The following is a 25,204-nucleotide window of genomic DNA, read 5'->3' as shown; positions in this document are numbered from 1 at the left end:
ACACAGTGTCACTAGTGACTGACTTTAGAAGTGGGTGGGTGACACCGCATCTTCATCGTCGTTATCGTCACAATAAAAAGTAATTAGAGTTTTGATATTTAAAGTTTTTTTTTCTTTTTTTCTTTTTTTTGAAAACTGTGCTACACTATTACCAAACTCGTCTGATATGTCACACTACAACAACATTTGAGCTTTTCCCTTACAATATAACAAGAAGAAATGATATCGGCTAATATATTATCCGGAAAAATCTCGAAAAATATATTTAGGCGATCCGGCCTACCAGATTCGAACTAGTGACCTAAAGATGACAGCATTCACTACAGTCTTCCGCTCTACCAACTGAGCTAAGGCCGGGATTTTTTTTTGAGAAATAATATAATTTAATTATTTCATTTAATCAAATCACGTGACTTTCATGTGACCATGGAAGTACGTTCTTCCTTGCTTTGGTGGTAACTGATTGGCAGGAGTGGCTGTACAGTAAGATGTTAAAGAAATACATGGTGAAGTAGCCTAAAGAAGTGCCGGAGCTCTAACCTCAGTTACGTCACTGGAATTTTGACCTTCGAACCTCGCATATTTTGAGATCAGCTCGTTTGGTACTTTTGTCGATCTCAAGTTCTCTTAGTGCAACTGCCCCCATTATTCTTCCAAATTGGTTCTCATTGTTATGTAATGGTTTAAATGACACAAGGCAAAGGCAAAAGAAGTACTCTTTGAGACTAATCTTTATTCTGAGATAAAGACAGAAGGAACATACAATTAAGTAAAGGTTCTACTATTTATAGTTGCTATCAAATGGCTGGTAAGCCACTATTCTAAGCGTGGATTATAATTACTGAGGATGTGATTGACTAACGGTTCCTGAATTCATAAAGAAAACTTTTAATTCGTCCCTGACACTGATCTTATTGTTTATTTCATGATCTGGATTATGTTACTGCTTTTACCGTGAGAAGGATAATCTTTTAAAGAAGTATATCCTTTTATATAAAGAAGTAATGATTCATATTCAAAAGAGAGATTCTATTTAATTTGACTTATCACTAAAAGTGTGTACATGTAATCTTATAATGTATGAATTCACTCTATTCATACTGATTACAATTGTTTATCTCAATGTCAGTCCTTAAGCAGACATTGTTCTACGACACTCATGCAGCACGTTAGAGTAGTATCTGCAAGTCTGACGTGTTTGATGAGATAATCATTATAATAACTCGAGTATAATCTTACAGTTGAGCATACATTCTACTTTACATTCCTCTATCGCATCTGATAAGAATAGCTTATAATTATAATAACTACAGTAACTGCTAGTATAACAATAACAACATAAGCATAAATAGCCACATTGACTACATTTATCATACTGACAGCATTAGCATTCCCTATAAAACTCTTACACAAACTTAATTTAATAATATGCAGCTCTTCTTTATAAAAAATCTAATTCGCAAGTCATTGACTTAATAACCTCTTTACAATAACAAAGCTGAATACAATAGTCTTTAGCCTCGAGCTATATCACATTATCAAGTGTGGATATTTTACTAAATGTAATCCTAACGTACCAGAAGAGCTATATTTCCATGTATCTACTAGTAATCACAGCGTGACAACACCGTTCAAGGCATACATCAAATACACAAGCAATGTCTTAGCTGCTATGACAAATGTAAGCTGGATTGATTAATTTGAACAAAAGGGATATTAAATAAACTTAACAGTGTGTATCCTTTTAGAATGACGTCAAAGCAGTTAAGAAGGTGATGCGAGATTCAGGTTACGAAGAAAGCAGTTCTATCGAAGTATTGAGTTTCGTAGAAGAATTTTTCGAGCTGTGGTATTGCTTCGTTAGATTAGATTGGTAACTTGACTTTTTTCAAACTCGTTTTTTTTCCATCTCTTTAGTATATCAATTTACGGGAAGCCTGATGTGTACAATAGTTTACAAACTAGTGAAAATAGCTTTAATCATTTATTTGTTTGGCAGACTATGGGATTTGTGGCCGATAGCATAAATGAATATAATTTGAAATTTATTCCTGGAGAATATATCTTGATGGCGTTAGAAGAGACAAATAAGGTAGACGCGTGCATTATTCATGATGCTATGGAAATATGTCTTCTTGAGACATCTAGAAAGTTATTCTTACGTGACAATACCAAATATGGCTTCGACCATACCAAAGGCAACTTTGGGTCGTTAACCATCTTTAACAATATTTACAAGAAGTACTGCTGGGCTTCCAAACAGACGATAGGAAGCCTGAAAATTCCTTTTGTACATGCGAGACGTAAGCAATTTTTATTAATCACTGATAATGTAGCCTAACCTAGAAAGCTAACTGTTTGACTCTTGTTTCATTATTACTTAGATGACGCAGTTCATTTGTGGTCGCTTGAGCTCTGCTCGTCGAAGCTATACTGCTCAAAAAAGATATTCAAATGTGCAGTTCCGAAAGCAATGAACGCCACAAACGACATCTTGGCTTTAGGTAACGTCTGTTGGTGTCTTACTGTAAGCAATAATCAAATATTGATTTCAAAAACCTATATTAATACAAAAAAAACAGTGAGTTGAAATAAAATCGTTCTTCTGCCTTTATACCGTACTCTGCTGCGTATAGCTTGAAAAACATCTTTTTTGTGTTCTCAAATGAGAGATGGAGTTAAGGCAACAATATTTTAAATACTTGAAATATCTGAAAGGTTGTTCATTTGGAATAGTATTAGAATTTCCTGCCTCATCCTTCGACCGGGCAATTAATACCCCGAATTTCAGGTTGCATCGTTAAGAAAGGAAGCAAAAAGGAGATACCGTAGTGGTAGAATATAACAGACTTCATGATAAGTAAAAAAGAAAATGTATGTCATTTTGTTTACATGAATTGTATTCATTAATACAGTATCTAAGCTACATAGTGACAAGATAGGTCAGAAAAACCCATAAATAACACTGTATACATGAACCAACCCAAGGTAAGAGACAAAAACTAGTAACAATAGGAGTATAAAGGAGACTATACATAAGTGAGATTGAAGCATATTAAATAGGCTTTATTTGCAATAAAGCAACAACGCGGCCATTCCAGAATGTAAAGTGGAGGTTTTGAAATGAGGTTGCTACTACGTGCCCCAAACTAATGTCAAATTTCAACTGTTACTTTTTTGAAATCATGGATTCAGTGCAAATATCACCATTTTTCTTCTGCTGTTACGCTGGGCCATCAAAGTAGCGTGCTTTTATTAGGATTTGTCAATAATGCCTAAAGAATAGCAGAGTAGATATTCCCTTGGTAGCATGCTGTGGTAGTTTTCGTGTTTTATTTGCTTGCTGAAGTTTTGCTACGCATTGATAATGCATTGTTTGTGATATCGTAAATCTTTTTGCAATCACAAGAAACTCTATTTCTACTTAACCTTGTGATAAAGTCTGTTGTTAGCTTGATTCAAGACACAAGCTACCTTTATACATGCTTCATCACTGTCATATTGACTGAAAAAGAATTGATGTGAAGTCTGATAAGTCGAGGAGCTTTTTTGTTAATTTCTTTTTTTAGATCAAGGAAGAAAGTTAAACAGTATTTATTGGCATGAATACTTAATTATTAGAATATCGACAGTAATCAAGAACAGGGGCGACTGAATATGAGTGGGCTTCGTTCTTAAAGTATGGGCATAAACTAATTTCACACGATTACTTATAAGACAGATACAACGTGTAAGGTAACGAGCTAACAGTTGGTGTTGTTCAGTCATTTTTTTCACATAATTAAAAGAAATGTTGACCCTATACTGTTGTGAATACATAATATATGCTTTTTTTTTTGTCGAAGTTTGCATCGTTTTTTATTTTAGAGGATATACAAAATGAAAAATAAAGTTTCTATTTACTATACAAGATGGGAGCGTGAGAAAAGATGAGGATGTATTTAGGCTGATCTTGATGCTTCAAGTTTTTCCTTGTACAAGTTTTCGGCACCATTCCAAACAGGGGATTCATGACGATTCTTCAAAGCAAGCATAGTGGGTAAAAGATCGCGAGAGAACATGTCTGAACTTTCTCTAGGCAAGAGTGTAGGTAGATGATCAATAGAACAAACTTCCAAAGGATAGGGGTTCGATGTCTTGACAGGGACCGTAGGCTTGTCAAACGTAGTGTTGATAGAATAAACGGGAATAGGGTTATTAGGATTAGTTGTATCACAAGAGACATCACAAATGACAGAAAGTTTGCGAGGACCATCTATTAATTCTTGAGTGATAAATGGAGGAATCTTTTGATTGAGATAAATGCAGTTAACAAAGATATCAGCTTCAAGAATCTCGGGGAAAGGGCCACCATTCTTGGTTTCATTTATATCCCACTTGATGATGTTTTCTTCAGGAATACCTGCCTTACGGGCAAAGTCGCAGGCACCCGTACCACAGCGACCTAAAGCACCCATGACCATGACCGTTGGATATTGATTGTTGTTTAAAGCAGCTAAAATAAAACAAGTTAAAAAAAGAAAGAAGCTCTATTGGAATCTCATGTATAACTTACCTGCATTAGCTAAACGTCCCTTGATATAATTGATTAAGGCATCTTCGTTTGGATAAGGAGTAAGGGCACCGTAGACTTCACCAGGATTCGTCTTTTGGTGACACCAAACATCAATACCAACAGCAGAACCTGCAAAACCTGCCATATAACCAAAAGCAGCCACACGGCGACCTAATAATAATAGTACACACGCTATTTAGAAAAACGAGAAGGGGCCCACACAAAACAAAAGTACTTACCATTTGAGTCATTCAAGAATTCAAGGTCAAGGATGGTACCTTTGCCAGCATCAAAGCGTTGAAGTAGTTCTTTCCAGCCAGCTTGGTTCTTAAAGCAGTGAGCAAAGAAGATGTGGGTATGATGAAGTGGAGAAGTATCATTTTCAGGAAGCTCCTTCAAACCGACAATGTAGGCATCAGCAGGAGCATCTGTCTTCCAGCTAAGTTTATCAACAAGGGTGCAGCCAACACTACAACATATTATGTAAATTGTATGATCTAAATGATAAACTGTAACTCTTACTTTGAATATTCTTCATCATCAAAGATACGTTCTTCAGAGCGTTCAACGGTGATTCTATAGCCGGCGTTTAATAATTCTTTTGCAGTTGCAGGCGTTAATGCAGCTCTGTGTTCCATGGGCTTGGTTTCAGCACGAAGCCAAAGATGAGGACCAGTAGTAGCGATAGAAGTTGACATGATGTATATATATTTATTATAAGAAATTAAAACAAGAAGAAAAAGAGAAAGAAAGAGTTGCGTATTTATATGTAGAACAGGTTTAGATGAGTTGTGACTTTAACGACAATCTCAGCGATATTTCCTTATTTAGTTTGTTGTGGAGCCAATAGGTAAAAACTAAATAATGCAGAATGTCAAAAAAAAAAATTATCTTTGCTGATAATCAAATCTAACTTACTGTAAATTCAATATAATCTTTTGTACTGCTACTCCCTTCAATTTGAAACTACGCTAATCATCAATATGAATGTTGTCAATCCAAGTAAAGACTTACGAGTAAGTAGAGTACTCCATTAAGTGATACTTCAATAGAGACTTCAATTGAGTGTTCCAAAGCTCTCTTGCATAGTTTAATATGGTCATATTGATAACTAATACAAATCAAGATGATCTATTGTGTGTAACCTACTCATCTTTTCTATTACCTAAATGTTAACTCTCGATCGCATTCAAAACTGATAAATGGCTCTGAGCTCTGAGGATAAGATGATTCCCATTTACTTGTTGGTCCAATGGCTGTTAATGTCAATGATGGATCATTTGGTGAAAAGCTGAGGGTTATCCTCTGATGACTTTTGTCTAAATCTTCAAATACGCTCTTTAACCAATCAGACTAAGCTGTGTGTGTCAGTTATATATTCTTTTCTTGTATGTATAAAATAACCTTTAATATCATTTTTTGATTGTTGGTGTTTGTTCCTGTTAATATAGTGTCTACATCTTCTTCTTGTGGCTCCATAGGCTTTAATTTACAGTGAATTGTCTGTCCAAAGTCTCTATCAAATCGTCTAAGAAACGTGTGAATAATAGTTTTAGATATCAAATATTAAACATATACTTGAGAATTAAATAAGATCCAGGTCCATTATATCGAATCTCACAGCTGTCTACTTGTGATTTCGAATTACTCGTGTGAGGAACCATTAGTCCAAAGCAATCAATCAATGCATTCAACGGTAATCCAAACATGGGGATTTCTGTATTGGCTTGCTTAGAATATACTTGAAACATGTGTCTTCTGAAGTAAGCAGTTGCTTTTACACATCGAGATTCTTCTACTGTTAATGTCATTCCTTCATCGTATATATAACACGTAGCTATCTATAGTTAATTTAAGTAATGACTGACACAAGCTAACAAAAACACTCACATTCTTTATGTTTATACATTTTATCAAGCTCAGAAACGACTTGACGTTCCTTATTACTCCAGAAAACTCGCTTGATTGTTGTTCATTAATCTCCATTTAGATTAAAAAAAGAAAAAGAAAAAGAAAAGGAGCTGCTGAAATAAATGAGACTAGGTAATTCTGTATACTTGACACGTATCTATTATATTTTTGAAAGAAATGTGATAAGATGAATATGTTTAACAAAGTCATTCGCAACCAAACACGCTTGGACGTTGGTTTCTATTTATCATTGGGGAAAAATAGACATGTTTAATCTTTGCTGACTATGTCAAATAGAAAAAGGAGTTATGCTTTTCACTTTTCATGCATAGAATGCGTTTACTATGTTTATAAACGCTCTCTTTTAGCGCCATGCCAAGTGATGCTTCTATCAATACTGAAAAAACGAGAGCAATCCAGTTTCAATACTATTGACATAAAGTAGTAATGTTGGCTATGGCTAGTTTATAAGAATATTGAGAATTGGTTAATCTAAAGAAATACCTACAAAAAGAAGCTTGGACCTTTAATTTGATTTTATCTACCTTGAAAATCCTGTCTTCAGGAGTACAGCGACTCAAGTAGCACAAGCCCATTTCATATTTATGCAACTTGTTTGAGAAAAAGGTAAAACATGCAGTTTGACTCATATGAAGCAAAAGGTCGAAAGTATAAAATAAAGAAGACAAGCAACATAATTTGTTAGGTAAAGGCTTTTTGAAGGGGAGAGGGGATTTCATCGTCATGCTTTGATTTGTAAACAAAGATACCACATATATTTAATGCACTGTTCATATCGCAATCCCACACCATACCACAGTAACCGTCGCAATCTCCATTGTTGGCGCATTCTGGGCACGTCTGTCACCTCCTTCAATCAAACGCATTCTCATAAAAGGACTGATAACGATGTACGGATGTATTAGTGTTTGTTTGATCATTGCTGTCACTGACGGTGCTGATGCTCTCACGGTTTCTCAATATCTCATATGCATGATAATATGTACAAAGAGATTACAGTGGGCAAACATGATTGAAACTGTGGAAATCATTTTTTTACAGGAGTCAATAGACCGAATTTTATTTAGAGAGTGTGTGTTGAGACACAATAGAGAGACTAAATGGCGTATCGTCAAAGGTAAATTGCTAATGTGCGCGCCATACAGCAAAATGAGCACAGCCATTGATGTTGCCATTGTTACTGCTTTGTCCTCAATGGCTACTGTGACTACTTTGTGACTACGACTTCGCTTTCCTTCTAAAAAAAAGAAACTTTTTTTCTTTGTGTGTAGATAATTACCATGTCTGAATCAACCATTGCTGCTACATCATCTCATAAAGAGACATTAAAGTGTTTGATAGTAGATACGAATGCTATTATTAATGGTACAACACTTGGAAACTTGGCTGAAGAATACTATACTTGTCCAGAAGTGCTCAATGAAGTAAGAAGTGCTCATTCTAGAGAGTTTTTGACTAGATTACCCTTCGAATTAAAACTGTTGAACCCTTCTGAAGAATCTATGAAAGCAGGTAAAAAGAAAAAGAAATGAATTTTGTTAGAGGATATTAACATGATGCAGTTATCGAATTTTCCAAAAAGACAGGCGACTATGGTGTGCTTTCTGTTCCTGACTTGAAAGTGCTTGCTCTTACATACACTCTCGAGAAAAGAGAGAATGGTGATGCTAATATTCGCAAAGAACCGCTTGTGGTAAGTTATCTTTGTTTATGTAATACGACTTTTGACACTAGAGTATAGACAAGGCCTACAGGTACTCTTCCAAGTGCACCACCACCAAGATCATATATCAAAAACCCTGCTCCAGCCAAGGTTGTCGATGAAGATGGTTGGGAAGTATCTATCCCCAAGAAGAAATCAAACAAGAAATATAATGTTGGTCAAATCACAAAAACAGTACAACAATTAAATATCAATGATAAGGAAACTGTAAAATATGAAGCCACGGCAAAGAAGGAAGAAACACAGACAGAAGAAAAAGCGGAAGATGAAACTAAAAAGGTTAAAGAAGAGACGATCGAGGCTAAACAGGAGTCAGATCATGCTGAGCAACCTGAGTTATCAACAGATATTCCTTTGACTGAAGAAGAGGATGAAGACGACGGTGAATGGATCACACCCGAAAACGTAGATCAGTACAAGGCAGCTGAGATTGGCGTGACTCCTGAAGAATTGAAACAAGCAGAGACGATGAAAGTGGGTTGTATGACAGCTGATTTTGCCATGCAAAACGTCCTGTTGCAGATGAATTTGAATCTAGTCTCTCCTGGTGGATATCGAGTTAAAAAGATTAGAAATTCAGTGATGAGATGTCATGCTTGCTTCACGTAAGATAAAAAAGAGTATATGATTATTTAAAGCTAACGCCTAAACAGAGTAACGAGTGATATGGAAAAGAAATTTTGTCCAAAATGTGGAAATGCTACACTTCAACGTGTGACATGCAGTACGAACAGCAAAGGAGAGATTCAGTATCATTTAAAAAAGAATTATCAATACAACTTGAGAGGCACTAAATATGATATTCCTCGTCCAAAGGGTGGGCGTAAAGCTAATAACATTGTTTTGAGAGAAGATCAACGTGAATATATCAAAGCAAATCAATTTAAAAAGAAGAAAGCTTTAGTAGACATGTTTGATCCCGATTTCATTCCTTTATACGGAAAGACGAATACAAGGGAAGTGACAAATAATATGTTTGGTACAGATGTCATTGGCTTTGGACGAAGAAATCCAAATGCTTATAAAAAGAAGAAATAAAGAAAGACAATAGATTTAATAAACTCTCATAACACTGCTCACGGGTATCAAAGCTTTAGTCAACATCAACTTAATAATCGTGGGTAAATCTCGCATAGATATCGGAGTTGTGCGCTGGCTATTTACAAGACAATTCATGATTCCCTTTATATTTCAAGGATGTAAACTGATCCAAATAGTGTTATAAGATATTCTTAGAGTTAGAATACCTGTCTTTTATAGATTGTTTATTTTTATAAAGAAGCAGGGTAGAATTATTTAAGCTATCATTCAGAAAATACAAACCCCGTTTGTTTCAAAGCAAGCAAAAAAAAAAATCCCTTGCACAACCCTCGCCAGATTAGCATTTTTTCATTTTCACACTTTTTTCTTTTACTTGCTTTATTTTTACAGGTGAAAGCACCAAAAAGGTAAATGGTCTACACGCGTGTGCGTATGTCTGTCTCTTTTCTTTAAACTTACTTCTTGTCTGGTAGCTCATGGCAGAAGTAAAAGAACAGCAATTAGTCGAGAACTTGGACAGCCAGGCACCCCCTGAGGAAGGTAGTATATTTGACAGGAAACAGAGAGAAAAAAAAAAGGGGTGAAATAATTGACAGTTTTGACTATTTAGTCATTGATGAAACTTTTCAGATAACCATCAAATTACCTGGAAAGCCTCATGAAATCAAAATCATTGTAAAAAAAAATAGAGCAAAAGGTTGAATAGCACACATAAACTCATCTATTTTTTTTTAGACAAGTCCTCGTGAATCAATTCAAGATATCAAGCAATCTATTATGGAATCCCCCGAGACTTGTGTTCATTCTTGCTTTTACTTGAGCTTTAATGGAAAGAGAATTAATGATTTTATTGAGTTGGGTGAAGTAGAAGGCATCGCGGCTGATAGTGTGCTTGAACTTGTTGAAGGTAAGGGAGTTGTGTGAATATATATAAGGGATACTGACATTTTTATGACTAGCCAACTACACTGAACATGATGTTAGGCTTCATATCACTCGTCTTCGTGACCTCTTGGGTGGACCTTATAAACCAAGTCCATCATCCATTGGCATTGATCCAGCCATTTCCTTTTTAACGGCTGTCACGGGCGAAATCGGTAATTTGTTAATAAATGTAAAAAAAAAAGACTTGCTAACTCAAGCTACGCTAGACGAAGAAATCGTTTCAGAAGCTGAAAAGAAATTGGATGATTTGTTTTCTGACGAGCCTATTCCTGAACACACATTTACCAACAAGGACATCAATGAACCTTTTAAACTTTCCAACATTGTGCCCAGCGGCTTTCAGAAAATGGCACCTCAGTGTCTTCGAAGCTTAACACTCTCTGGATGGAACCCAGTGCCTCATCAACGAAAGTTGAAAGGTGATTTGATGTATCTCGTTGTCACAACATTAGAAAATGATACTGTACACATCACTGCTTCTACCAAGGGATTCTTTGTCAACAATTCCAACCACCACGTATTCGATCCTTCACCTAAGCGTGTCTCTGCTCATTCATTAATCACCCTCTTGCAAAAGATTTCACCCTTGTTTGCAGCCAACTTTGCCAAACTACAAGATTTTATCACACAGCATCACATGCTTGAAGTGCTTCCTGTCAACACTTGCTATCCCAGCCATCCTTGGGCTGTCGAAAGCCCTGAGCACTTTTATGATCCTGCTAGGCCTGTAGAGCCTCTACTTAACTTTGGAGCAGATGCAGTCGAATCTCTTCGTGACTGGAATGATGAACTTCAGTCTCATCGTGAACTTCCCAAGACAAATCTTCAAGAACGTGTGCTTCGTGAACGCTTGATCACCAAGGTTCAAGCCGAATTCACAGAGGCTGCTGTTCGTGGTGCTATGGCTGTCGTCAACGGATCTGTGCTTCCATTAAACCCTCTTGAGCCCGAAACATCTCACATGTACGTATACAACAACATCTTTTTCAGTAAAGGAAATGATGGACGTGGTACATTCGAAAACTTGGGTGCTGATGAGGCTGCTCATGTAGCTACTGGCAAGGACCTCGAAGGCGTCAAACTTCTCAACAGTATTGATCCTGAAGGACTTTACACATTGGCCAGCGTTATCGTTGACTATAAGGGTATCCGTATTGTAGCTCAGAGTATTGTTCCTGGTATCTTCCGTCGTCAAGATGAAGATGCTATCGTATACGGTTCAGTCGATAACGGGGCAAAGATCTCATCTGATTCCAAATTTCATGAAGCTATTGGTAAAGAAATTGCTAAATCCCTTCACTTGGAAGAACATGCTGTCATTGATGAAAAGGGTGACAAGCACACATTGTTTACCTCTCAGGAAACCAAGGGCCTTCTAGGTGCTGACGGCCGTCGTTACATGTTGGATCTCTACAGATTGAATCCTGTTGATATCGAGTTCCAAGAAAACGAGTGCGTCGAAAAGGACGATAAGCCTGCCTATCCTCACAAGATGACTTTGTTAAGACCTGAACTGATGAGCCTTTTCTGGGAACAAAAGTTCAGACAATGGGTTAAGGAAAAGACCGAACAAATCAGAAAGGAAAGAGGCATCACTGCTGATACCGAAAAGAAGGAAGCTGAGGGTTCAACTGAAGAAAACAAGGCAGAAGAAGACAAGAAGGAAGAGCAACAAGAGGAAGAGATCAAGATTGATGTAAATGAATTCCAACTCAACTTCAATCCTGATGTCTTTACCTCTGCCAAGCAACCCACGGACGAAATCAAGAAGCAACAAGACATTATCCGTGAAGCATCCAAGTTTTTAAGGGATGAGGTTGTACCCAGCATTGTTCTCGATTTTGCTTCCTACGCTATCTCGCCTCTTGATGGTGATGCGCTCACCAAGGCTATGCACCGTCGCGGTATCAACATGCGTTACCTTGGTAAGCTTGCCGAATTGGTCTCACTCAGTAAAGACAAGCGTATCGAACATATTCTCCACCTTGCTATTCGAGAAATGATTGTCCGTGCCTCTAAGCGTGTTCTTCGCAATTACCTTGTCGATTGCAGCATGGAAGAAGCTCCTCTCTGTGTCTCTCACTTTTTGAATTGTTTACTTGGTGCCAAGTTCAACCCTAAGCCTTTGCCCGTACTACCCGAAGGTGCCAACCGAAACGACTATGCATGGTCTCAGCTTACACCTCATACTCTCAGAAACTTGTTGATCAAACAGGTTCTTCTTCGTTTCCGCTACAAGCTCACTGAAGAAGACTTTGACCAGCTCAAGTTGGTCCCTACCTTGCGTGAAATTTGTTTGCGCGTTGGTATCCAGACTCAAGCCAGAGATTATCGCACTGAACCCTACACAGAAGAAGAACGAGCAGCCCATGCAGCTGAGGATGCTGCTTACCAGGCTGCCATCGAACGAAAGAAGCAAGAAAGTAACCGTGGTAAAAAGTCCAAAAAGAGCAATGCCAACCTGCAGCGTCCTTCTAGACGCACGACTACCTTCTTGCCTGATGATATTATGAACATCATGCCTACCGTAAAGCAAGCTGCTGCTCGAAGCGTCTTTGCAGAGGAAACTTTCGAAGCTGGCAAGATGAGCATTGCTCAGGGCCACAAGCAGCTTGGCTTGGAACTCTTGCTCGAATCTTTAGCTCTTCATGAACAAACGTATGGTTTCCTTCATCCTGAAACCAGTAAATGTTATGCTACATTGGCCATGATTTATCATCATAACGAAGATCGTGAGTCCGCATTGGATCTTCAGCGTAAGGCTGTTATCTCTGCTGAGCGAACCTGTGGTATAGATCATCCAGAGACAATTCATCATTATGTAAGTTTATCGTTATTTTAAAACAACAACAATAATCTCATCTATTATTACTAGTTGAATCTTGGTTTGTTTGAGCACGCAGCTGGCCGTACTAAACTTGCTCTTCGTTATATTGGTCACGCATTGAACTATTGGGATCTTTTGATCGGACCTGGACATCCTGATTCAGCTACTGCTGATGTAAGATATCCAAGAGAATGATGAGCTTGTTACTAACTTTTTTTTATTTTTTTTTATAAAGAACAATGCTGGCGTCATGCTTCAATCTCTTCGTGACTATCCTACCAGTACTAAGTTCTTTGAAAGAGCTTGTGAAACTCAAGAAACAGTATTGGGTAAAGATCATGTCATAACAGCAACAGGATATCACGTTCTTGCAAAGGCATATACCCTCGAAGGTGACTTTACAAAGGCCTTGGCTGCTGAAAAAATTGCTTATGGTGTCTTTGAAAAGAAACTTGGACCTGAAGACCCTCGTACAAAGGATAGCGACTTGTGGTTGAAGGAGTTGACATCGAACGCTGTTCTTATGGCTCAACGCGCTCGTCAACAACAACAGCAACAACAGCAACAACAACAGCAACAAACAAGAGCCATGGCCACACCTGCTTCTACCTCTGAGCCTGTTCGTGGTGACCTTCCTATTGACCAAGTTTTACAATATATCAACAGTCCTTCTACATCAAAGAAAGGCAAAAAGAAGAATCAAAAGAAGAAATGATAGATTAGAGAAATAAAATAAAACCAACTGTTTATTTGTTAGATATGTAATAGTTATAAAATAATAAAATATAGTACCAATTATACAATTGTTGGCTAATTAGACAAGTGGATGCTTGTAGCTAAAAGGATTGATGGTGGCATCATTTAGTGTCCCATGTTTTTAGCGACTGTTCTTAATTATATGAAGAGAAAATACAGCCACACTCAATTTGGTTTCGTACGAAAATGTAATCTTCTGCAAATTATACATTAAATGCTTGAAAAGCCATAGTTCTTCCTGTTCAGTGTTTTGAGATTCCATATTTATAAAAATAAGCTTTGGCATGTTTATTGAAAGAATATAAAATAAAAGGTAGAACGCACAAAATACGGGTAATACTGGGGGCACTACAAAAGGGCACTGCAAAGTCCAAAAAAGATAATACTCCCCAAACTGTAGAATAAAAATTCGTCAAGGCTATTTGTGGTTTAATTCAGAAATTACTCAGGGTTACTATACGAGAGGATCTGAGGAAGCACGGCCTATATCCTGACCTTCTCCTGATGCCTGCGACTAGAGGTCCGCCAACGATGCCGAAACTCCAAATTGCTTTCTATCTGCCGTCGATCAACCTCTCTGGACCCTATACTCTGGTTACCATGTCTAAGTCAGAGTGCAGTCGCTGTATACGCTGGAGACTAGACTGGCTTCCTGGTGGTAAACCTCGACCATGTCCCAAGCACTCAAAGCAACAGCTATCTAAGAATCACGCTATTAGTTGACTTGATATGCATCGACGTCTGTTCATGCCTGAAACTATACGAGATCCATTGTCATTCCTTCTGAATATGCTTCCTTTACGCCCTTCGGTTTCCCCAAACCTAGCCCTCACCTGGTCTCAACGATGGCCGATTACATGCTCCCTACTACATGAATTAGATCAGCTACACCATAACAAATTGATCTCTACTAAGCATCCACATAGTCAAAAGCTTCTTGTGTGGTTAAAGCAATTCATTTAATTTTTCATCGATAAACCCTACTCATTAATTTCCTTTTACATTTTTTACCCTTGAACCTATAAGGGGTTTTTCGCTAACATTCACTTCCAAACGGATTGAACGGATCCAGGCGGACGTTTATCTTATTATTTTATTTTTACGCCCATCTGGACCATCAATAAAATATCATGTTTAAACGAAATAAAATGTCGTTCGCATAGGCGCAAAATGTCATCTATCCAGAGATAAAATTTCGTTTTGAAAAAAACTTCTGGATTTTAGGTTTTATCAATACTCAAATTTACCATTTGTATTTGCCTTGTATGTTTTTTAATTTGAGTCCCAGTGGCCTCTGGAAAGAGTGTACGTTTGTTCGTATATGAATACGACATGTTAATTAGCAATTATATTTTTGGTTTAACTGGGGATTGCTCCTGGGATTGAACTGTAAGAACGCCTGACAAGATATAATCCCGTTTTAATTTTCCATCCTGGATAATTGCTGTGCAATTCTCTTCAAGTAGCAGGTCCAGCTACTTCTAGCTTCATAAGTCAATGTCTAATATACTCCAAGAAGAATTGAGAGAAAAAAAAGTACTTTGTGTATATTAATTGCACACTTGATACATTAACAATAGTTTTTTAAAAAAAGAAAGAATGTTGAAATGAAGTGGATATACTAATTGGAGGAATTAAATAAAAGAAACTGTCGGTTTGAGATAATTATAGTATTCACGGTAAATATAGGGCTGTTCATATTCGGAAGTATCTTGCATTGTGTTGATAATTGATGCCCGTTATGTTCGAATTAAATGACCGTTTAGTGTCTATAATAATAACGACTCTACCTTAAAACTGAATAAAATCTCCAACGACTCTTCAATTGAAGTATATGTTGATCTTAAAGTGGGAAGCATTATTTTACTCAATTATACAAGGTCATATCCATTTCCGTATACAAGCTGAGGTCGAACGATGTAAGCGTAAAACCTGGTGCAAAGAAGTTTGGAGAAGCCGGAAGGATTCACACCAACAGATGACAGCATGTTCATCGTTGCAAGAGTCTTATGGGTATTACGTTGAATTAGTTCTTCTAGATCGAGGTGCCCATCCGGTTTAAAGGGGACGACAGGGTATGCGAAAATTGTTTCTCTTGGTAATGGCTGATCGTAAAGGGTATGCAATTGGATCTGTGCTACTGTCCAAAATCACGCATTTAGATGGATTCCATTTGTATCCCATTTGTATACTATGATTTTCGCATTGCCGCAGTAGGTCAACCACATTTGAGCGTTCGATAATGAGGGCTACATCGTCAGCATAACGATGACGAGCTAGATGGAAAAGCTTGAGTGCGTAGTTGAGCTGGTAGTTGGTTGATGTATACCGAGTAAAGATACGGTGAGAGTATGGAACCCTGTAAAAAACCTGTTTTTGGACGAAATCAACGAGAAGTAGCATTAGAAAGTAGAACTTCGATTTGGACGTCATCGAAAAGATTACGTAGTAGGCCCAGTAAAGGAGGTGAGATATATTGACTGAGGGTTTCCCAAACGAAGTTACGGTTAACCGTATCATACACGGATTTTATATCCAGGAAGGCTAAGACCGGGATGATGTGGAATTGTGAACGTAGTATTTGACAGATCGCAGAAAGGCATAAAGCATGGTCCAAAGCACTACGAGATTCACGAAATCCCCCTTGCTCAATATCCAGTGGTGGCCCTTCGCTTGCCAATGTGAGTTGTATACAGCGTTCCAGGATTTTTCTAAGAATTGTGGTTAAGCTAATTGGACAGTGGCTACATGGGCCTAATGGAGGGCCATTCTTATGAATTGGAACGACCTGTGCAATATGCCATATTTTATTTCTGAAAGAACGACATAATCTATTGGAACAACTGTATGGTTGTGGAGAAATAAAATAAATCGCCGCAAAAACGTCATCAGACAAAACTTACTTTTAGGCCGCGCGTTCAAAACAACAGACACACATACACACGCGTACTTTATTTTTTTCTTTTTCTTTCTTTATTTCAAAGTCTTCATATAAACATGGTAAAAACTACATTCAACTATTTTCAATTTGGCTATTGACATGTTCTTTTTTACTTTTCCAGTTTAGAAATCAGTACGATAACGACGTTTCCACTTGGTCACCCCAGGGACGTATTCATCAAGTTGAATATGCAGTTGAAGCTGTAAAACAAGGTTCTGCAGCTATTGGTTTGAGAAGCAAAAAGTATGCCATCTTGCTTGCTCTCAAGGTACATATTAAATTACTCGAGATGTATTTCTTACATTTTTCATTAGCGTTCTTCTGGTGAACTTGCCTCTTACCAGAAAAAGTTGATAAAGATTGATGACCACATGGGCATCGGTATTGCTGGATTGACCTCTGATGCTCGTGTACTGAGGTAAATACTTTTATTTTTGAAGATATGAGTCACTCACTTATTGAACAGTAACTATATGCGTACAGAAGCTATGAGGTCAAAGATGTTATATGATAGACCTTTGCCCGTTCAAAGAATTGTCAATGCTATTGCGGACAGTGAGTTGGAATGATAACCAAGCAAAAGCAACATCTCATCTCTTTCTATTTGTGTAGAGGCACAAGTAAACACTCAACAGTATGGACGTAGACCTTATGGTGTAGGTCTATTGGTTATTGGATATGATGTAAGCAGTAAAAGGAGGGAGGGAGGGCAAAGAGAAAAAAGCGATTAATAAGGATATCATTAGGAAACTGGACCTCATCTTTTTGAATGCTCTCCTGCTGGTACAAGCTTTGAGTACCACGCAATGTCCATTGGTGCTCGATCTCAATCAGCTAAAACATATCTTGAAAAACACTATGAAGAATTTTCAGATGGTGAGCTGAATGTGACAAAGATGTAGGAACAATAACTCACGTCATAATAGCTTCTTTGGAAGAACTTGTCCGTCATGGACTTCAAGCCCTTCGTGATACATTGCAGCAAGATAAGGAATTAAACATCCATAACACATCTCTTGGTATTGTAGGTGAGAACAGATCCTTTGAAATCATTGAAGGTGATGCATTACAAAACTATTTGGATTTGCTTGATGATACAACAAGAACAAGAGCACCTGTCGATGTTTCTGCTTCAGAGTCAATAGCCGCAGAATCAGCCAGAGATGATACCTCTACCAGAGCTACTGCTGATCCAATGGATACTTCTGAAGCTTAATAATTCAATAATAAACAAAAAAGAATGACAAGGACCCCATTTATATGTTTGATTGCATAAACATATTCAGGGAATAAATGCTGCTCTTGAGTACAAGTTGTAAAAGCATTATGTTCAGCTGCCATTACATAATAATTGCATTTGATTGGCTAAAGATTTCCATAAACAGTCCTACTTATACCACTAACGGACCTTCAAGGGTACTTTGCCTTTCTTTTTTTTTCTATCTTTTTCGTTCTTGATAAATGGTAAAATGAATCATACATTAAGCAAGACTTATTCACATTTTTTCTTGATATAGTCTACTCCAGTTATTGTTGGCTTTGCCGTTGCTGGTGCAGCTACCGCAGCACGACTCGGTTTAAGAGCATTTCAAGAATATCAAAAGATGCCAAAAGCACCAAGACTTTCAAAATTCTACAAAGGAGGCTTCGACCCAAAGATGAATAAAAGAGAAGCTGCTCTGATTCTTGGGCTTAGGTAAATATGAATGAATTATGTTTTTTGGATAATATAATAACTATAAAAAAAGAGAATCTCAAGCAACTAAAGCCAAAATAAAGGAAGCTCACAGACGTATCATGTTGTTAAACCATCCTGATCGAGGAGGATCACCTTTCTTAGCGTTAAAGATTAATGAAGCAAAGGAATTTTTGGAACAAAAGGTCAAAAAGTAAATTATATCAACACACAACGACAACAACAACAACAACACCCTTATTTTTACCGCACATGTAAATTCTAGATTTTTTTTCTTTAATAAAAGCTCTTCCCCCGCCTATTGAAATTGTATAGTAACCTGTGTTGTTTTTGGACTCTTTGGCATAATAAAAGGAGAATGCTCAATATAAGCAAACAATGCAGAGTTTAAAAACCCTGAGTGACATAAAGGAGAAGTAATAAAATTTTCGAAAGTGACTTGCTTTATCCAGCACATATACGCACACACACACACAGCAACACTACAGAAAAAAAATATTTTTTTAAATCCCTTTTTCTTTTTCATATTTTATTCCTGTCATAATGGCCGATACTACTGAAGTCAAGAAGCCCGTTACCGAACCTGTCCTCGACATTTCTGACAGCAACGTTCAGTCCAAGTACAAGGAAGCGGGTCGTATTGCCGATGGTAACAATATAAAAATGTGTTTACGCGTGCTCGCGTAAGTGTGTGTGTGTTTTTTACTAAATTATACTGCAGAGGTCCTTGACAAGGTTATCAAGCTTTGTGTTGCTGGTGCCAAGATCATCGATATTTGTACTGCTGGTGACAAAGCTATCTTGGAAGCTACCAGTCTTGTTTACAATAAGAAGGGAAAGAAGAAGATCTCCAAGGGTAATAATAATAATAATATACTATACTGTGGCTGGGAAATTGACTTGTCTTTTTTTTTTTTTTTTGATAAATATAGGTATTGGTTTCCCTACCACCGTCTCTGTCAACAACTGTGTTGCTCACTTCAGTCCTCTTCCTTCTGACCCTGAATCTGAAGCTACCTTGAAGGAAGGTGATGTTGCCAAGATGTAAGTTTTTTGTTATAATGTATGATTGATATTGGTCTAAACTGTTTCTTTTAGCCAATTGGGTGTTCAATTCGATGGTTACTGCTCTACTGTTGCCACTACCGTTGTTGTTGGCGCTAATGGTGCTGTTACTGGTGCCAAGGCTGACGTGATCCAAGCTGCTCGTACCGCTCTCGAAGCTGCCGTCCGTATGATCCGTCCTGGTAACAAGGCAAGTAAAAATAGAATAAAGGAACTCTACAGAAAACTGATTCTTTCTTAGAACATGGACGTCACCAAGGCTGTTGATAAGATTGCTGAATCTTATGAAGTCAAGCCTGTCGAAGGTATGTTGAGTCACAACCAACTCAAGAACAAGACCGACGGCGACAAGCAAATTATCTTGAACCCTACTGAAGCCCAAATGAGTGGATTCAAGCGTTGTGAATTTGGCGAAAACGAAGTTTACTGTGTCGATATCCTCATCTCCAGTGGTGAAGGCAAGGTTCGTCCATTGAAGACACGTACAACCATCTACAAGAAGACCGATATCCGTTATCAACTCAAGATGGCTGCTTCTCGTGCCGTTCTCTCTGAAATCCAAACCAAGGCCGGCTCTTTCCCTTTCTCTCTTCGTGACCTCGAAGACGAACGCAAGGCTCGTATGGGTATTGTCGAATGTGCCAAGCACCAAACTGTTTTACCTTATGACGTTGTTTATGAACGTGAAGGTGCTTTTGTTGCTCAATACTTGACTACCCTCTTTGTTACCAAGAAGGGTAATGTCATGGTTACCAACCCTCGCTTTGACGCTGTTCAGGTTCAAACTGATAAGACTGTCAAGGATGAAGAAATCAACAAGATTCTTGCCTCTGAATGGGAAGTTCCTAAGAAGCAGAAATAAATAATGAAAATGATAACTTGAATTTTTTGTAAATAAAGCAGTTATCAACAATGAAGAGTAAAAAAAAAAATCTTCATGGTGATATGGTTGACTTATTGTTGTTGTGAGCATCATTGCCAGAATCCCAAGTCTACTTTGCAACTGAACTATCCGCAATTCATCATTAAATAATACTATAATGAATGATATTCTCGCAGCTCTCTCATTTTACACAGTGTACCTTTTTAAGCCACCAATAGAATACATTTTTTGTTCAGAGTTACTTTTAGTGCATTGTATAATCTTTAACCTATTATCCGCTTCATTTTCCTAGTTTCCTGGTGGAAGACATAACAGAAGAGTCTGAACCTCTTTACAGTGAAAGAAGAGGGTGAATATTTTGGCGTTAATCTTGATATTGGAGAAAATGTACAGCAAAGAACGTAAAAAAAGACAAGCATGCTCGTGTTATTCATAAAACAAGCTTTCTATATCATTTTTTTTCTCTCCCAAGACGAAGAAGTTTGAGTTGTCATTTAGCTGTCCCTTACAAGGCTGTTAAGGGCAACTACTATACCTGCTCCAGCGTATTTTATGTCCCATGTTTGAAGAAGCATCACATCTAAGGTGATACATTTCAATGGTTTAATGCACTTTGTTACTACTATCAATAAGCGTCGTCTTTCTCCCCGTTTTTGTAATTGAGAGCTTTATAAAGTTACGCAAGTAACCTGGACAGAAGTTGAACGACACCTCTATCCTATTTATTTTCTGTAATCCCTTTATTGTTTGTACCTAATTCGTTGCCGACTTTACACTTGTCATTTTCGGTGACCTCGAATGGACATTTTTTTAAGAAAAAGCACTTTGAAGTGCTCTTTTAGTATGTTATTAATATAGAAACAAGTTAGAAAGGTGGTCACTGGCCTGCTTGTTGATGGGTAGGCAATGTGCGTGTAAATTTAAATCATTCATGTAGTTCTTTAAAGACATTACATGCTTTTATTTATTCTTTGGAACAATAAAATATATCAAACATTATTCTTTATATTTACGAGAAAAGTTTAGTAATGACCTATAATAAACACAGTCAGTCTTATATTGACAAAACACTCAACCTACATTTTTGATCCCTGATTAAACTTGGACATAAATGCATCCTCCAAAGCTGATTGAGTGACTGATGAATCTGTATATAATAAAATATTATGTAAATAGGTAACTTTAAGAATATGTATGAACTGACCTGATAGATCGCTAAAGGAGGACCCCACCGAGTTGAGCGCACTTGGGTTATTTGAGCTTGATGCGGTTACTATTTGAGGGGACTGTGGTAATTGTTGCTGTTGCTGTTGCTGTTGTTGTTGTTGTTGTTGGGGCGTAATAGTCTTTTTTAGATTTTGAATAGACAGTGATAATCTACTGCTATTACTCATTGTTTTACTCATTGATCTACGTGGTAAAAATGCGGGCTCTTCTTCTATTTGGACTTTCTCCAATTGATTTGTAATATCCTGGTCGTCTTCTTCGATTTCTTCTTGATTTTCTATGGGTTGCTCTTCTATTAATGAACTGTCTTGATTTTCTGACTCTTGTAAACGAGGTGCTATGGTGGATATTTTTGATAGCAACAAAGAGTCAGAGGTTTGTCTGTTTTCCTGAGGCAATTCATTATACTGAATTGTATCGGAATATCTGATAGATGCTATATTTAATTGATGAGGAAGAGAATAATATATGAGTAAAGAAATACAGCTATCAATCACAGAGATTATCCTTTACGTGGTCTCGATTTATTCACAACAGGGCTCTTTGTTCTTCCAACGTTCAACCGTAACTGTTGCTGTATTCCTCTCAGCTGAGTTTCATAAATGAAGGCCGCATGACGAACAACATACTGTGTGGGTATACCCAACTGTTCTGCAATCGCATTCCCTACAGAATGGACGTTATTGAACTTTTTTGGCTCTATATTATGAAATGTTATCCTACAGTCTTTGCTTTTCTGACTCATGTGCTTCCATAGTTGATGTTCCATTTCTTCGGTCCAAACAATCTATTCAAGCAAAATGAGAAAGCAGTTAATAAAACAAGGAAAGAAAAGACAAAAGAAGGGCTTACTGAAGGTGGTTCTGCAAAGTCATTTGGTCTTGGGAATGGCAGTTTAATGACAACATGAAATGTATCTTTATCGGATTCCATGAATTAAAGTAAAAAAAAAAAAAGGAAAAAAAAATAGTGTCTGTGCCGAATATGGGTCGCATAAATAAATAAATCGTACCTGAATATTTTTTATTCTATTTATGCATGTCAATAAATAATGATTGAAAAAAAAGGTTATTTTACAGCTAGTATACATTTGCTATGTATATAGAACTATAGCTGTTTCTTTTATTAGAAAAAAGGCTCCATCGTCATCCTATATCCTTGAAGAATAACTATTTGTATGAGTAACAGATTCCTAGAGAATAATCGTAGCTATGGAGTTCATAGCTAGTTGCACCTTTTTTCTATTTTTCTGAGCGCCTTAGGCAATATTTAATAAAAGGCAAACCTGACTGATGCATGCATTCTGAAAAATTGTACAAAAACAAGAGAGTTTACGATAAAATTAAAGTACATGACATAATGGAAAAAAATCAGCTCACATTCAGTATAGAAAGACATGAATGAGGACTAGTATATCATAAAGCAATGACGTCCTAGTTTAGGATTATCCCTTTCCTTCTTTCTACTAAATTTTGAAGTGGTCGCAACACACTGGAATCATGCACAAATAACTACAGATTCAGAGAGCGAGCATTTGAACTTGCTCAAACAACCAAACTATGGCTCACTCCAAGTCAACACAATTGAGATCCCATTTACTATGAATGCAAGTTGGGTTTATGCATCTGTTCAGATAAAAACTCAAGCTGATGAAGCTGCATATCTCTTATTAAAAGAATATATCTAAAATTCAATTGTCTGCGATATAGAGAAGTTATTAACCGAATTGGAATGCTTGTAAATTTGAATCTTTACAATCTAGATAATAGCTTACTCGCTAACCAAATAAAGAAAAAGTCTATTTTATTCGTTTCACCATCTCGAATTAGTTTACTAAAGGTGAACAAATTAGCTATGGTGAAAGACACTATCTTTATTATGCAACTAGTGGTAGTGATTCGCCAGAATACGCTTGTTACTGCTTGTAAAGTGTATATTTACTCTAATGATCTCTTAAAGTGCTTCAGTATCGGCTACCGACAATTTTGTTACATTCAATGATGCTTTCGTAGAACTAACTTTGATGAGACTTTTTATATTTCTATAGTTCAAAGACCTCTTCTCTCTCTCACTTTCTGTAATGGAATGTTCATGAATACAACCAATTAAATTATATCTCACTAGATTCGATGTTTACTCTTTTTCTGTTGTACAGAGAGAGTTCAATATATACACTCGGCTTGTTCTGCTTGTATTATAAGCTTGGGTATGTATTCACTTTATTTATCTTTTGTAATTGCAACTTTCACATCGTCATTTTACATTATTCCATAACTCGTGCATATGGTTTGCTTCAATTCGATAAAGACTATCAAGGGGCAAGTCAGAGGGCAAATAGTTTGTAACATGACTAATGTTTATGATTTCTATTATTTGCTTCAAAAGACCCCATTCACTCATTCAATAATATCAAACTGTTTATCTTCTTATAGGACTCAAATGAAGAATGGTTATGCACCTGTGTAACTGTTGCATAACTACTTGAACAGCATTCTTCTTTTTTGCATCTCAAGCGTCAATTGAGAATTGAATAACAGAGTATGGTGATCAAAAGGAATCATAAGGAAAAGAGTGCCCGATATTCATGAAGAGTCATGTTATAAATAATAGAAAAAGTACGATGGTATCATGCATTTCTAAAAGCGGGATAGATGAGATTTTACTAGAGAAAGTATAGACAGTATCAACTGAAACAGCAAATAGCTGTAAATCTCACAATACTAAAATATTTATATAGTCTACAAATGTTTAAAAGAACGCAAAGTAAAGTAAGGAAACACGATGGCAAAAGTATAAACGCATTTTAATTTTCTAATACATTTACCATTCTTTTGATCAGAGTCATATTTCCCAAAAATTATCAGATTTTACACAGCCATTCTTCTTTCCTTTAGAACGATACAGAACAAGTCATGGTAACAGTTACCATGGTCACAAACCGCATAAATTAGTCAACTGAGGTTAAAAAAGAAGAAAGAAAAGAGCAGGATATTACCAAAATAAGAAATGTTCTTTCTCAATAATCTAGAAAAGTACATGGAAGCAGAAAGAACACAAAAGAAGCTATTCATATTTATAAGGTTTATGCAGCAGAAAAGAATAAAAGACTAAAATAAAATTTATAAAGAAATAACAGAATAGTACATCATTTCGCATTTCGTATTTTGCCTTTTTATTTATTTAGGAAGTAACGGATTCAGAGATGGTTATTCCAAAAGACGAATTATTGCGCCTATTTTGCCCTTTTAAATTTCCGATCACCCTCAGACACTTGTTTGGAAATCGGGCGATAGTCAGAAAAAGCTCGATCGTGATTAAGAAAAAATAAACCTTATAAAGCCTTTCCTTTTATAGAATATTGGAGTAGGAGTGGCAAGATGAGAGGAATCAAAGGAGAAGAAAGGGCGGAGGAAAGAGTAAATAGGTAAGGCAGTAGTAAGATAAGGTCGAATGAGATACAGAGTACATAATTTATTACCAAAGACTATTGAAAATAAAGAATTAACCTATAACATAAATGCCTTAGTTTCTTAAAATGGCAACACCTATTTTCTGGATTAGCGAAAAGAATATAAAAAAGCATTAAAAGGTCTATGAGATTTCCATTTGCTTT

The 25,204-nt window shown here is 36.8% G+C and overlaps 8 protein-coding genes and 1 non-coding gene across 9 annotated transcripts; 5 read left to right on the top strand and 4 right to left on the bottom strand.

Annotated features, from left to right (window-relative positions):
- Positions 1-273: 273 nt before the first annotated feature.
- RHIMIDRAFT_t43 lies at positions 274-357 on the bottom strand. Its single transcript has one exon. It is a non-coding gene; the product is annotated as a tRNA-Tyr (tRNA).
- A 3,291-nt stretch (positions 358-3,648) lies between these two features.
- RHIMIDRAFT_32803 (saccharopine dehydrogenase Lys3) lies at positions 3,649-5,274 on the bottom strand. The gene is made up of 4 exons (XM_023615105.1): positions 5,078-5,274; positions 4,795-5,024; positions 4,556-4,726; positions 3,649-4,495 (listed from the first exon to the last, which is right to left on the bottom strand). Exons 1-4 carry the CDS (start codon positions 5,251-5,253, stop codon positions 3,942-3,944), a joined length of 1,131 nt encoding a protein of 376 aa, XP_023464369.1. The 5' UTR covers positions 5,254-5,274; the 3' UTR covers positions 3,649-3,941.
- A 108-nt stretch (positions 5,275-5,382) lies between these two features.
- On the bottom strand, positions 5,383-6,541 carry RHIMIDRAFT_245155 (uncharacterized protein; the record flags this gene model as incomplete). Its single annotated transcript, XM_023610155.1, has 7 exons — positions 5,383-5,412; positions 5,474-5,521; positions 5,570-5,666; positions 5,721-5,908; positions 5,960-6,083; positions 6,134-6,396; positions 6,446-6,541. 7 exons carry the CDS (start codon positions 6,539-6,541, stop codon positions 5,383-5,385), a joined length of 846 nt encoding a protein of 281 aa, XP_023464368.1.
- A 1,197-nt stretch (positions 6,542-7,738) lies between these two features.
- Positions 7,739-9,495, top strand: RHIMIDRAFT_228687 (uncharacterized protein). Its single transcript, XM_023607625.1, has 4 exons — positions 7,739-7,999; positions 8,050-8,180; positions 8,229-8,815; positions 8,864-9,495. Exons 1-4 carry the CDS (start codon positions 7,768-7,770, stop codon positions 9,246-9,248), a joined length of 1,335 nt encoding a protein of 444 aa, XP_023464367.1. The 5' UTR covers positions 7,739-7,767; the 3' UTR covers positions 9,249-9,495.
- Positions 9,496-9,610: 115 nt separating this feature from the next.
- RHIMIDRAFT_228682 (uncharacterized protein) lies at positions 9,611-13,852 on the top strand. The gene is made up of 8 exons (XM_023607624.1): positions 9,611-9,658; positions 9,725-9,791; positions 9,862-9,926; positions 9,987-10,158; positions 10,211-10,348; positions 10,403-13,017; positions 13,072-13,197; positions 13,259-13,852. Exons 2-8 carry the CDS (start codon positions 9,728-9,730, stop codon positions 13,736-13,738), a joined length of 3,660 nt encoding a protein of 1,219 aa, XP_023464366.1. The 5' UTR covers positions 9,611-9,658; positions 9,725-9,727; the 3' UTR covers positions 13,739-13,852.
- Positions 13,853-16,695: 2,843 nt separating this feature from the next.
- RHIMIDRAFT_32737 (N-terminal nucleophile aminohydrolase) lies at positions 16,696-18,117 on the top strand. Its single transcript, XM_023615104.1, has 7 exons — positions 16,696-16,779; positions 16,842-16,988; positions 17,035-17,138; positions 17,187-17,275; positions 17,333-17,403; positions 17,467-17,596; positions 17,647-18,117. The coding sequence occupies exons 1-7, from the start codon at positions 16,777-16,779 to the stop codon at positions 17,934-17,936; spliced, it is 834 nt and encodes a 277-aa protein (XP_023464365.1). The 5' UTR covers positions 16,696-16,776; the 3' UTR covers positions 17,937-18,117.
- A 64-nt stretch (positions 18,118-18,181) lies between these two features.
- Positions 18,182-18,613, top strand: RHIMIDRAFT_245151 (mitochondrial import inner membrane translocase subunit TIM14; the record flags this gene model as incomplete). The annotated part of the gene is made up of 3 exons (XM_023610154.1): positions 18,182-18,184; positions 18,238-18,416; positions 18,469-18,613. 3 exons carry the CDS (start codon positions 18,182-18,184, stop codon positions 18,611-18,613), a joined length of 327 nt encoding a protein of 108 aa, XP_023464364.1.
- Positions 18,614-18,769: 156 nt separating this feature from the next.
- On the top strand, positions 18,770-20,540 carry RHIMIDRAFT_32733 (proliferation-associated protein 1). Its single transcript, XM_023615103.1, has 5 exons — positions 18,770-19,065; positions 19,138-19,272; positions 19,349-19,460; positions 19,515-19,671; positions 19,723-20,540. The coding sequence occupies exons 1-5, from the start codon at positions 18,960-18,962 to the stop codon at positions 20,341-20,343; spliced, it is 1,131 nt and encodes a 376-aa protein (XP_023464363.1). The 5' UTR covers positions 18,770-18,959; the 3' UTR covers positions 20,344-20,540.
- Positions 20,541-21,240: 700 nt separating this feature from the next.
- Positions 21,241-22,524, bottom strand: RHIMIDRAFT_293441 (uncharacterized protein; the record flags this gene model as incomplete). Its single annotated transcript, XM_023613985.1, has 5 exons — positions 21,241-21,397; positions 21,445-21,511; positions 21,569-22,027; positions 22,105-22,378; positions 22,444-22,524. The coding sequence occupies 5 exons, from the start codon at positions 22,522-22,524 to the stop codon at positions 21,361-21,363; spliced, it is 918 nt and encodes a 305-aa protein (XP_023464362.1). The 3' UTR covers positions 21,241-21,360.
- Between the last annotated feature and the right edge of the window lie 2,680 nt (positions 22,525-25,204).

Source organism: Rhizopus microsporus (assembly GCF_002708625.1).
Source record: "Rhizopus microsporus ATCC 52813 unplaced genomic scaffold scaffold_13, whole genome shotgun sequence".
Classification (NCBI taxonomy): domain Eukaryota; kingdom Fungi; phylum Mucoromycota; class Mucoromycetes; order Mucorales; family Rhizopodaceae; genus Rhizopus; species Rhizopus microsporus.
This window is presented reverse-complemented; position numbering and strand designations above follow the sequence as displayed.